The sequence below is a fragment of the Impatiens glandulifera genome, chromosome 6 (assembly GCF_907164915.1).
Source record: "Impatiens glandulifera chromosome 6, dImpGla2.1, whole genome shotgun sequence".
NCBI classification, from domain to species: Eukaryota; Viridiplantae; Streptophyta; class Magnoliopsida; order Ericales; family Balsaminaceae; genus Impatiens; species Impatiens glandulifera.
This window is the reverse complement of record NC_061867.1, coordinates 45,184,619-45,197,571: the sequence shown is the minus strand read 5'-3', so window position 1 is coordinate 45,197,571 and position 12,953 is coordinate 45,184,619. Positions and strand designations below refer to the sequence as shown.

Sequence of the window (12,953 nt, the reverse complement as noted above, 5' to 3'; positions counted from 1 at the left end):
AAACAAAAGCTTGTGAATTTAGAAAGAGATTGCAATTATGGACACGTCACTTAATTCATCCATCAAAAAATATAATACCTTATATTTTAAATTATTTATTTTATTTTATTTATATATATAAATATCCTTTAAATTTTTTTAGTAAAAATAATCATTACTTTCTCAAAATTAAAAATAATCATTATTTTTTTCTCCTTATAAGTTATTCAAATAACTTCAATCCAAACAATCTCTCGTATTATAGCGTTGAATGCATTTCTCTTTTTTATTATAATTCTCGTTTTTGTTCAATTTCGAAAAATATCGACGAGACACTATTTATATATGAGAAATGATAGAGAGTGGAAAAGATATGACATGAATTTGTAGGAAAATGAGGTGACATGTTTTAAGTTGATTGAATTTTTTCTTCTCTCTATCATTTCCCTTTATATATATATTTTTTAAACATAATATTATAATCTATATATATATATAATGATGTTTAATTTTTAAAGTGTCTGGATTGCCGGGTCGAGAGCTGTGGTTAATTTGGATACTTGAGCCGGATTGTGGGTTAACCCGCTTTTAAATATAGAACGGTTAAAAATAAAATTAAAAATGCTAGAGGTATGTTTCTTGCAACCTAACAAAACAAGTACAACTCTTTAACCAACTAGACTACAAATACTTTATATTTTAAATTTAACATCAAATTTGATAAATGCGGGACGTTTTAATATTAATATAAGTTCAACTTTTTAACTAACTAATATATATATATATATATGATGTTGAGTAAATGGATACTTGGGTTGAATTGTGAGTTGACCCACCCATAAACTTAAAACGATTAAAAATAAAATTAAAAATGTTATCCGTAATTTTTTTCCACGTTTTTTATATTATTAATCGTGCGGGCTAAATGCTAGTTATTATAATTTTATATATTTAACTATATGTTAATTATTTTGAAACAAAATTTAGACACAAATATCATCATCCTAACCGAAAACGAGGTCCATCATTATAAATTGATGTCGAGTACGAATTATAATTGTTATCCCTAATAGGAAATTTGGGACCATTTAACGTTGGACGGGACGTGGCACGTTGCAAGATGAAGAAATGAACGCCTGAGAAGACGGATTTTCCAAAAGCGAAGAACTGAAGATAGAAAAACAGGAAGGAGGAGAAACCGGGAAGAGACGAACGCAAATCACAACAATGGCGCAACTTGCAGAAACCTATGCCTGCGTTCCGTCGACGGAACGAGGTAGAGGGATCTTGATATCTGGCGATTCCAAATCGAATTCGATTCTCTACTGCAATGGTCGATCGGTAATAATTCGTTACCTTGATCGGCCACTTGAGGTCAAGGTATACGGAGAGCATGCTTATCAGGCTACCGTCGCTCGATACTCTCCAAATGGAGAATGGATCGCATCTGCCGATGTTTCAGGTACGGTCAGGATATGGGGAGCGTACAACGACTTTGTATTGAAGAAGGAATTCAAGGTGCTCACAGGTAGGATCGATGATCTTCAGTGGTCTGCTGATGGACAGAGAATTGTAGCATCTGGTGATGGCAAGGGGAAATCGCTTGTTCGCGCTTTCATGTAAGTTTATGGAAGCAAGTAAATTATTTGTAGTTTTGGATTATGTTTATGTCGTGTCCTGTTGATGTCACCTAGGTAAAGCTTGCACCAATGAACATTCCTGCTAGATGTTAGTTACCAAATAAACCAGAAAGTAAGAATATAAGGAAGGGTGGAATAAAAAAGAAACAGGGGAGGGATACTGGATTGACATATGAGAAAGAAAGGAATACAGAATGGTTAAGTAACCCTTAGATGAAATAGGGAGAGAAGTAGAGATATAAATCTATAACCTACCACTAGGATAAACCAATGCTATACTTTTGAGCTGGGTATTCATGGTTTTTACATGCTTAAGAATTTATAGTTTGAATACTTTTTCGGTATAGGTTTCCTTTTGGGATTGCTTCTGTTGGACATTTTTATGTGAGGATATAGATCAAATAATAAATTATTTGTTTTTAGGAATGGCTGTTCAATTGTTATCAAAATCCATTAACTTTAATTGGTTGAATCCATTGTCAGTGAAATTTATTAATTTCTTCTTTTTTACAATGTATATCATCTTCAATTAAATAATCCACAACAATTCTCCTTCTATTGTAACAAAAGATTCCCCTTTTATGTGGAAAGGGTTTTTGACAGAAAAAATTGTGCATAATGATGAGTTCTTCAAAGGAGTTAATAGATACTGATGCTATTTAGTATGGTTTGTGTATTGAGTTTTTCACTAGCTAGTAGTTTGCACTGCCATTATTTAGTGTTGTATATATTCCTTAAATAATAGTTTTGCATATCGACAGGCCGTACTGAAGGGAAACTGTGAAGGGCAATTACTTTCTATGGGAAGAATAGGAACATAACTCTTTAGGACATTCTTATTTACTTTAGTCTCTCCAACGAACTGTTTTTCTTGTGTGCGTATTCTTAGTATTCTCATTGAATTTATGTTCCTTTGCTGAAATAGAAAAGAAAGATATTGATCTTATTATTCATAGAAGAGACAATGACTTTAGCTCTTCACACGTATTATGAAGATGTTTTAAAGTTGTTAGGCTAATCTTATGCAGTTATAGACATTCTATTTCTACTTCCAGCATGTGGAATGCTTTGATCTTGTTAATTCTATATAGTGCCATAGAATTATGTTTTGTATATTCAACTTGTTCATTGAATATATATATATGGAATATAAAAGATGCCAAAGATCCACTCAAAAATCTTAGATAGGGAAAGACTAGAAATAGATGAATCTTACTCTTATTAATTTAGGTATATAAAGATGTATTCCATTTTTTACAAGAGAAGTAAGAACCCATTTCCTCCTAATTAATTGTAGAGTACTATGTTTGAAGAAAAGTTAGCTTATAGGTCTTCTTTTTCCTTGTTCTCCTGACTATTTTGTTCCAGTGTATTCTAGTTCTACTAGGTTAAATGGCACTGAAAGCTTAAGAAAAATCTATTTTATGATTGTTTATGCCCCCATTTGTGAAAGACACTAAATAGCATCTGCTAGGACACACTTCAGCTAAATTTTATTTTAGGTCTCTTATACGAAACATATATTAGGGTTTCAAATGGCCAGAAGATTAGAAGATATTTATGTTTATTATTTGTAGATAATTATTGTTATTTATTTTAGTTAGCCTGTTAGGATAATTATAATAAGACCTCAATTTTATATGATTTATTAGTATTATCATTAAACTAGGATAGGATATTTTATATATTTGGACTCTGTTTTATGTGGGAAAGGTGGGGACCTAACCCAATGCAGCATGAAGCTAGTTGTCAAGCCCTTAAGGGATGCTCAATTGCTGTTGACTAGGATAGTTTCATTGGTAGGAAAAAGAAGAAACTCTATTTCATTACAAGGCTGCACAATATGATTTCAATATGGTACGGTTGAAATAGTTACATATCACATTTCCAAATGGTGCCTCAAACATTGATTCTCTCAATAATATTACTAATGATGTAGAAGTGGAGTCCCTTTGTCATCATGATAAGAGAGATATTGGGATCAGGGATTCTTTAAAATTTACTTCTGAAGCAAATTAAAAACCACTATGAGTGAATCTACCAAGATGAGCTGGTATCCATTGATTCTTCCCTATTTATTTTATTAGGTTTTTACTATGCTCCATTTTTAAAGAGGAGTTTTTAAGCTTGGGTTGATTTGGTTGACGAAGTGTCTGGATTGCTTTGTCTTGCTTTTGCACCGAAGGACATATTCCGGTTTTTATTAATCAAAGAAACCCACAAACTTAGGTGGAGGATGAGTATTGTTATTTTTAAGGGCAGTGCTGTAATACGAGAATAATATTTGGCCTGTTTAAGAAGGTATATTTATATGTTTCTGCTGTTAAGGTTGTGTTTGAGGAAGAAACAACTTTTTACTTACAACTGTTACTAATTCCATTTGACATTCGTAGATGATTTTTGCTGAGAAGTAAGCATCATATTTAGTTTGTTACTCATGTTGCCCCTCTCCATAAAAATTAATAATGAGGCAACAAGTGTGGGATTAGTTGGAGGAAGGATACAATACGTGAGTAATTCACTGAAAAAAGTATTCTTAAATCAAATTTATCTTACAAGTATATTTTCCAAACAGATTTTAGATAATAAGTGGATTTTCAATGAAAAGTTATTAAATCAGCTTCTATAATATCTAATTAGGCATACAAGGGCAAATCTGAAGATAACATGTGACCAAAGGACTAAAGTAATTTAGATTAGGGTAATTATGTTAAGGTTTAGTAGATAAAACTAGTTAAATAGGATAATAGCTATATTCGAATTAGTAGACAATTAGAGATAAAGTTACATTAGTTAGAGTTTGATGAGAACTATACAACTATTATTCTCTTTTCTAATTATGAACATGCAACCTGTGCAAGTAATCATTAATACAAGTTCATCGTTTTCAAAAAAATAAATAAAAGAATTATACCACTATTATTACATACTCATTGGTTAGAAAATCAAGGAAAAGTTTTTCTCATCTCCATTTTAGTCTAGTCTCATCCCAAATTCTCTCTTGGTCTCATCTCTGTTCTTTGTTGATCACTTTTATTCTTTCTACTTCTTCATATCAATTCTACCATAGGAATTGATATCTATCATAATCATACTAGTTGAAAATCTCCATCCACCATGGAAGATATAGATGCTTCTTTAGATAATCAACCATTCCCAATGTGACTTGTTTTATCAGTCCCTGTATGCTATGTTTTCCAATTTGTCTTCTAAGTATAAAATAACTAACTTAAATATTTCCATGTTGTCATTCATGGCAGGTAAGTTGTGAAATATTAGCTCCAAGCCTTGCTGATTCTTTAACTTATTATTGCATGTCCATTGTATTTGATTGTTTTTGTTGGAAGTCGTCAGATTCCTTTATTTTCCTTTCACCTCTCACAACTTTCTGTGTCTGAGAAACCTTACCAGCATATAAACTATTATAATTACCTTGTGTAGGTGGGATTCAGGAACTAACGTGGGAGAATTTGATGGTCATTCAAAAAGGATACTAAGTTGTGCATTTAAGCCAACTAGGCCTTTCCGAATTGTAACTTGCGGAGAAGACTTTTTGGTGAACTTTTATGAAGGACCACCATTTAAATTCAAGCTTTCTCACAGGTGTGCAAGAACGATGCTCCACATAGACCATGTACTACCTAATTATGTACATTGGGATTTTTTTAATTTAAAATCCATAAGGATAAGTTCATATTATCTGGTGTTTATCAATGATTAAGAATATAAGACAGACTTAGGTAGAAATAGGATGGCTGTGATTTCACTAGATTTACTGATCTTTCTATTTATATTTGTCTTTATATCTCGTTATCTCTGAATATTAAGATAGGTAAAGCATCATGTTGGTAGAAATAAAATGGCTGTGATATCACAGGATTCTTTTAGCTTTTCAATAAAGGTCAACTTTTATATCATTAAAAAGCATGATCACAAATCAAAGGATTTTTTTTGTTACATATATATTTGACTTGTTATTGGTGGCGAACAAGTTTCTTAAATGCATGATGAAGCAAGAAATTGAATTGTGTTTAACATTTTTTGCTTCACGAAGTGGGCATCTAGTTTTCTTGGGATTAACCTTTAATGTCCACTTTATCTACTCAGAAATAGAGTTGATGATTAATGTTATTTCCTCTGTGGTGCAGGGATCATTCCAATTTTGTAAATTGTGTACGATTTTCACCAGATGGCAACAAATTCATCACTGTAAGTTCTGATAAAAGGGGCATCTTGTACGATGCAAAAACAGGAGATAAAGTGGGAGAATTATCTTCTGAGGATGGTCATACTGGCAGCATTTATGCTGTCAGCTGGAGTCCTGATGGTAAACAGGTAGTCATTCCGGGACTGTCTATTTTATTTCTTGTGAAGTTGTTTCTCTATTTGAGTATCCCTTACTAGTTACTGTATAATAAGATGTGCTCCGTTTAATTTCTTTGGAGCAGCATGAAGACACGATGTCAAAGTCAAACCACCTAAATAAAGTCATTTGGAAACTAGTATTTTGTCACCTTCTAAATCACAATCACTCTCTCATTAGAAAATCATCAAATTTAAACATGAAAGTGATTATTCGTTTGATATAAGACTTTTTTGGATCATGATCAGATTATTTTATATCATGATCCAAATAATAATGTAATTTTTGGATATTTATTAGTATAAAAGCTAGCTCCTATAAATATTACATGAACTAGATAAATATAATGAGATTATTCATTCAATTTCGAGAGAAGAGTATTCTCTTATTGTTTTAATTTCCTTAAGAACTAAGCTTGAGATGCAGAATCCTTGAGGCTGCCAAATGTTCAAAACCTCTCTATTGTGGGTTATATACCTTCTTTGTGGTGTGTAGAGTGGTTTGGTTGAGGATTTTCTTGACTGTGCATGAACATATTTCTCTTGTAAGAGTGCAAACTGCTCAGCAAGCAATTGTACCACCAGTACTTTGCACATAATTTGGGCCATTCTTATGCTTGGAATGGCTGCTTAAAAGGAGAAACAAACGCATTCTCTATATGTATAGGTTATCCCTGAAGAATGTGAATGAGAGGTCATCAAATTTTCACAGGACAGTAGCGAAAAAATATTTAGAAATCCAATACATTTCAGATAAGGAATGCATCAAAATATAGATCTATCCTTTTGCCTGATAGTCATCATACATTTGACTGAATAATTTTTATTTATTAACTTGAATGTCTATTTCAGTATTTAATGCTTTCAAGATGCACATTAGTAAAATGACTACTTATATATAAGGCTGTAGTAGAGTTCTTATTTTTTCATTTATTGTTTTGTTTGCTCATGCTGCAAATTAAATTGCTGTACTGGTACATGGAATTTAGGTTTTCAAATTTGGTTGTAGAATGTATATTTTACATATCTCAAAATCACATACATAGTTCCTTAAATGTTCTAAACATCATTCGCCCAACTCCACCCTTATAGGTCGAAAGGATAGAGACTACATTATTCCAATCATACATATGAATCGGGGTCCTATCCTCTTATATAAGACCTGGCATAACAACCTACTGCAAGGTTACTTTTTTATTTGAAAATGGTTCGGTATGAAGACTCAAACTCATGACCTTGCATACATGAGTTTTTATGCTCTACCATTGAGCTAAATGAGTCTTCACTGCCAGGTTACTAACAATTAACAAGAAAGGAATCTAATTGTTATCCTACATGCCAACTGGCCTGGAGGTTTGTTATTGCAGCTTCTAGAGTTTGATCCTCTGCCCCTAGTAGTAGGTCTTCCCATCTACCTATACTCATGACAATCTTTTCATTGATTTTTCACCATCCATTGAGTGATGAGTGGGAAATATATATTATAGGACTTGGAAGCTATTTTCTAGATCCCTTATATGGAAACCAATTCATTGTTTGTTCAATGTAGCACGATGAAGTATCAGCTTTATCCTTGTGTCTGTTCTTATTCTATTTTTCCTGTGGTCATTTCTCTTGCTCTTGATTATATTGGTGAATAATTCATTGCAGATTGTTACTGTGTCTGCTGACAAGACTGCAAAGATATGGGAGATATCTGAAGATGGTAGTAATGGGAAGGTGATAAAAACATTAACATCTCCTGGCTCTGGTGGAATTGATGACATGCTAGTTGGATGCCTATGGCAGAATGATTTTATTGTTACTGTTTCTCTTGGTGGAACTATTAGCTTGTTTTCTGCAAGTAATCCTGATAATGATCCTCTTTTATTGTCTGGACATATGAAAAACATCGCTTCACTGGCAGTTATTGGGAGCTCGCCAAGACTAATTTTGTCCAGCAGCTATGATGGATTGATTGTTAAATGGATCCAAGGTGTTGGATATAGTGGCAGGTTAGATAGGAAGGTAAATGGTCAAATCAAATGCTTCACCGCTGTTGATGAGGAAATTGTTTCATCTGGGTTTGACAATAAGGTACATATATATCTGTATTCTTCCATGTTCTATCCTTTTCTTTCATGTTTTCATAAATATGTGTCACTTGTGTAGTAATTAGACGAATGACAGAGTGATTCTTTAAAAAGAATAAATTTATTAGTTAATTCATTACTTTTGTGGATCTATTCATTACTGCACCGACTCTTGCCACTTAAGTTACCTTAGTGGGTTATATTAAGTGGGATCTTATATATATTTATTTTGTTTTGATAGAAATTAGCTTTAGTAAGGAAAAAAATACTTTAATTTCAATGATTATGCAAATGAGGGGTTTCTGTAAATGTTTAAACACTTCAATTCTTAGGTGTGACTCTTGCCAATTATCCTTTATGTCAGTTTTCAAAAAAAATGAGTTTAGTGATTAAAAATAATTTAATATCAAAAATTACTATAAGAGTCATAATTTCCATATCTGTTCTTACTCCTTAGTAAAGTAGACTATATACGAGAGACAATGCAAATGCAATTACCTATGCAATAACTGTACTCAAGATTAAGAGCTTGTTTGATTTAAGTTTTTTCTGAAATAATCTCATTTCTTTGGGAAAATCCTGTTTGGTGAAAAAGTATTTGGGTTAAATGACTAAAATATATATTTTTTACTTAATTTTTTAAATGTAAAAAAATAAATAAGAGTAATCTGGTATTTTGGTTTCTGATTTAACGGATTAAGTGATTGATGATGGGATAAAAATGGTGGATTAAATTTAAGGCATTGTTTGATATATGTTATTTGGATTAATCCCAAATAACCCACTATGCAATTAACAATCTACTCATCAATCACATATTTTAAATCATCAATCAAAATACCCAAAATTCATTTGTTTATACCCCAAATAACCTAATTTTCAATAACTTATATCAAACAAGGTATATATACCATTTGATTATTCAAATAACCATAGATCAAGCAAGACCTAAAAGTAATGGTCATTTTCTCTTTCTTAATTATTTACTTTCCCTTTCTATCACCCAGGTCTGGAGAAGTTCTTTTTTGCATGGAGACCAATTAGGGGATGCAGAGTCTATTGATGTAGGCAACCAGCCAAAAGACTTAAGTCTTGCCCTTCTTTCTCCTGAATTGGCCTTAGTTTGTACAGATTCAGGAGTTTCACTCCTCCGTGGGACAAATGTCGTGTCAACCATTGACCTTGGATTTTCTGTGTCAGCGTGTGTTATAACACCTGATGGAAGTGAAGCCATTGTTGGTGGACAGGATGGGAAACTGCACATGTACTCTATCGAAGGTGATTCGCTTACAGAAGTGGCTGTTCTTGAGAAGCATCGAGGTGCTATTACAGTCATACGTTACTCTCCAGATGTTTCCATGTTTGCTTCGGGTGATTCCAACAGAGAAGCTATTGTCTGGGATCGTGCCTCCCATGAGGTACTTACTTGCAACTGAACTTTCATACTTGTTAAAAATATTTGTTTATGTTCAAATTTGGGGTATCTGAATTCTCATAATGAGCCTTTTGGAAAACTGCTATTTCGACATAATCATGATTCCATTGGCAAATTGCCAAAGCTAAAATTGGAAGTGAAATTTTTTCATTTGGTATAAGAATGAGCCTATTTAGAAACAGGTATTTTGTCTCAATTTACAATCATGAATATTGAAAATAAATATTTTGAAAGTGGCCTTTTTTCTTGTATAAGATTTTTTCTTATCATGATCGAGATTATAGTGTGATCATGTTACTTCATTTTGTATACAAATTATTTTAGATCATAATCCTAATTATAGTGTAAATTTTCACTTCATTTTTTGTATAGATTTTCTAGATTGGAATTTTTTGTAAACATATAACAAATGTATAGTTTTTCGGGTTACCATCAACATTTCAAAAGTTGATAACAAAACAGTCCGATTTTTCTATGTGATTTTTGGCAGATTTGATTTTTAGATTATGATCCAAATTATAGTAAGCGTTTTGCTCCATTTGGTTTGAAGATTATTATTGGATCATGATTCATATTATTTTCTATATAATTGTGATTTGGCATAAACATAATACATGTAGATTTTTTCAAATATCTTCTGGATCATAAGGTGTGATAACAAATGAGTTCAATATTTGTTAATTTGTCAAGAAACTAGATCTCCCAGGCTACATTTGGTTACTCAATTGAAATTTCAATTCCATTTTTCTAGAAATAGAACTGTATATAACTCTAAATCTTATGTTTGGAAAAATCATTAGAAGAGCAAAAATCAGAATTCTTATATAGTTTTTATAGTTAACTTATATTTTGAATTGTTACTTCAATTTTTTGCCCTTCAGGTGAAGCTTAAGAATATGTTGTACCATACAGCACGTATAAACTGCCTAGGTTGGTCCCCCGATAACAAAATGGTCGCAACCGGATCACTAGATACATGTGTCATTATTTATGATATTGAAAAGCCAGCTTCAAGTCGCATCACAGTAAAGGGGGCTCATTTAGGTGGTGTTTATGGTGTGTCATTCATCGACGAACAAAATGTGGTCAGTTCCGGTGAAGATGCATGCATCCGCGTGTGGCGGTTGAGTTAGTGGGGAGCTCTTTGGTAACTTATATTTGTGTTTCGGTCTTCCATAGGTATATGTGAGTTGAAATAATTGTTTTTCGGAGTTTTCAACCTCTTGCAGAAGGGCATATTCATGACCATCTGCTCGTGGAGAGGATATTCGAAGCAAATGGTGGATTCGTGTATTGAGTGTGGGTTCCGGTTGAGGCAAAGGAAAAGAAGTGATTTGTGGTTTTTTTTTTAATGGCTGTTATAGAATGATGAGTATGATTTTCAGTTTTTTTTTCACGTCTTCTACTTGCTATTTTTGTTCTTTGATACTTCAATTTTTACCAGAATGCTTATTTATTAGATTGTATTGGTTTGTGGAAATGAATTATTATTATTTGAAAATTTATAAAAGCTTGTTTTTGCCATAACTTCTTCTCCCATCCCTATGGGGAAATTTGATTAAATGACCCTAAAGATTGGGTTATTTGACTTTTTTTACCGCGCTTAAAATAAAAAGCGCGGATGATACCTTTTAATCTTTTGGACAATTTTACCATTTTACGAGATGCAACTCTAATTGCGTCTTGCAACCGAAACCTTATAAAAATAAAATTTCTCATTTGTTGCTTCATTTTTTCTCTCTTCTCGGTCTTCTTCGCTCTAAACCCTAATAACGGAGAAGACTCTCTTCTTTTCATCGGCGAAGCGAAGAACATAACGTCGTAGAACACCATTCCACTGTATTCAACGGCGAAGAACTTCCAACGGCAAACGACGACGGCCAAAGATAAAATTTCTACTATTTTCGTTTATAGATCAATGTTTTGTGTTTATTTCGTTTATAGAACGGCCTTGATTCGCCTTGATTCGTTGAATGCAGGTGTTGATGGGTTCTCATGTTGGTTGCGTCTCGCGGTTGCGTCACGCTGACTCGTGTCACAATTTATTTCATATTTCTTGGGTTTTATTTTAAGGCTTATAATTTATTTCATATTGTTCTCTCGCGCCTTCCTCGACGACTCTTCCTGCTCGCCTTCGTCTTCTCGTTCATTCATCGACTTCATCAGTAATCAGGTTAGTGTTAGTTTTGTTGGTTTTTGTTTTAGCGTTTAACTTTGTTTCGTCTTCTGAATGGTTTAGGGTTTATGTTAGGGTTTAGGGTTGCGTCTTGCAAATGGTTCATGATTTATGTTAGATTTTAGGGTTGCGTCTTGTGGTTGCATCTCGCGATTGACGGTTGTTTCTAGTGATTAACGGTTTCTTCTCGTTTGTTTATATTTGTTGTAAAAGGTTTCACCAACAATGTTGTTTTTGTTTTCACTTTTATAGATGGAAGACATCGTTCCTGATTTTCCTGGTATGATTTCTTTGAAATTTGTCCAAGCCCTAAAAAAATATCTGATAGGTTTGAAAAGATGGATTTTATGGAGAGGGCTCTTAATTGCCAATTTCAGTATTTATTCAAAGGAGTCTCGCACTTGTTGTTCTCATAAACAATTTTACACTATCTTAACTTGGGTACTTCTCTACTCCAGAGACACACAGTGGTGACGAAGTGCGACCCGAAATCAACAGTGATAAATAAATGCCCAAATCAAAATCTTTATCAATAACAACAGGGAGAAGTTTTGGCAGAACATCATACATTACTTCAATCACTAAATCATATGTAGACTTTTGCACGTTAATCTTCTCATATATGATATCAACTAATTCAGCAAATATAGTATATTGGGGTATATTCAAAGTTTTGCATGATTTTGCACAGAAAGACATAGAACCATCAGCTGCAATTTTCCACTCTCCACTCTCCATTATACACAAATACGTCAGCAAATACTTTAGCTGCAATTGAAAACAATGATACTATCAATCGCGAGACATAACCGGAACAATGAAATGCAATTACTAACTATAAATGGTCTGGTCGCGAGATGCAACCGCATTCGCGAGATGCACCCAAAATCCGCCGCAACAGTGGCATTTACCCAATCAATCCCTAAACTTTAAACCTAACAAACAATGCGTTCAAAGAAAGAAATAAACAAGTGAAGGACAAAGGAAACATATCAGTAGCAGCGGACATCATGGTTGTCTGCCTTTGTTGGGATTCCGACGTCATCGGGGGTTCGTCTTCTTTTTAGAGAGAAGGAGGAGAAGGGGACGTGAAGAGATAGAACATGGAAGAAAGAAAAGAAAAGAAAATAGGAAGAAATTGAATTTTTTTTAATTATATAGCAAGGGCATTGTGAATTTTTCACATTGCACTCATTTGTGTTACGCAACTGGAGGTTGCGTGACGTAATAACAAATAAAGCATTTTTAGGGTCATTTGATCAAATTTTCCTCCCTATATTCTTTTTTAA

At 33.1% G+C, this 12,953-nt stretch overlaps 1 protein-coding gene across 2 annotated transcripts; it reads left to right on the top strand.

Annotated features, from left to right (window-relative positions):
* Positions 1-1,083: 1,083 nt before the first annotated feature.
* LOC124941346 (actin-interacting protein 1-2-like) lies at positions 1,084-11,015 on the top strand. 2 transcript variants are annotated; one of them, XM_047481654.1, is made up of 7 exons: positions 1,084-1,598; positions 5,061-5,222; positions 5,768-5,954; positions 7,632-8,057; positions 9,061-9,471; positions 10,370-10,635; positions 10,718-11,015. In XM_047481654.1, exons 1-6 carry the CDS (start codon positions 1,207-1,209, stop codon positions 10,619-10,621), a joined length of 1,830 nt encoding a protein of 609 aa, XP_047337610.1. In that variant the 5' UTR covers positions 1,084-1,206; the 3' UTR covers positions 10,622-10,635; positions 10,718-11,015. The 2 variants fall into 2 exon arrangements, with proteins under 2 accessions (XP_047337610.1, XP_047337609.1); XM_047481653.1 differs by having other exon boundaries at positions 10,370-11,015.
* The last annotated feature ends 1,938 nt before the right edge of the window (positions 11,016-12,953 follow it).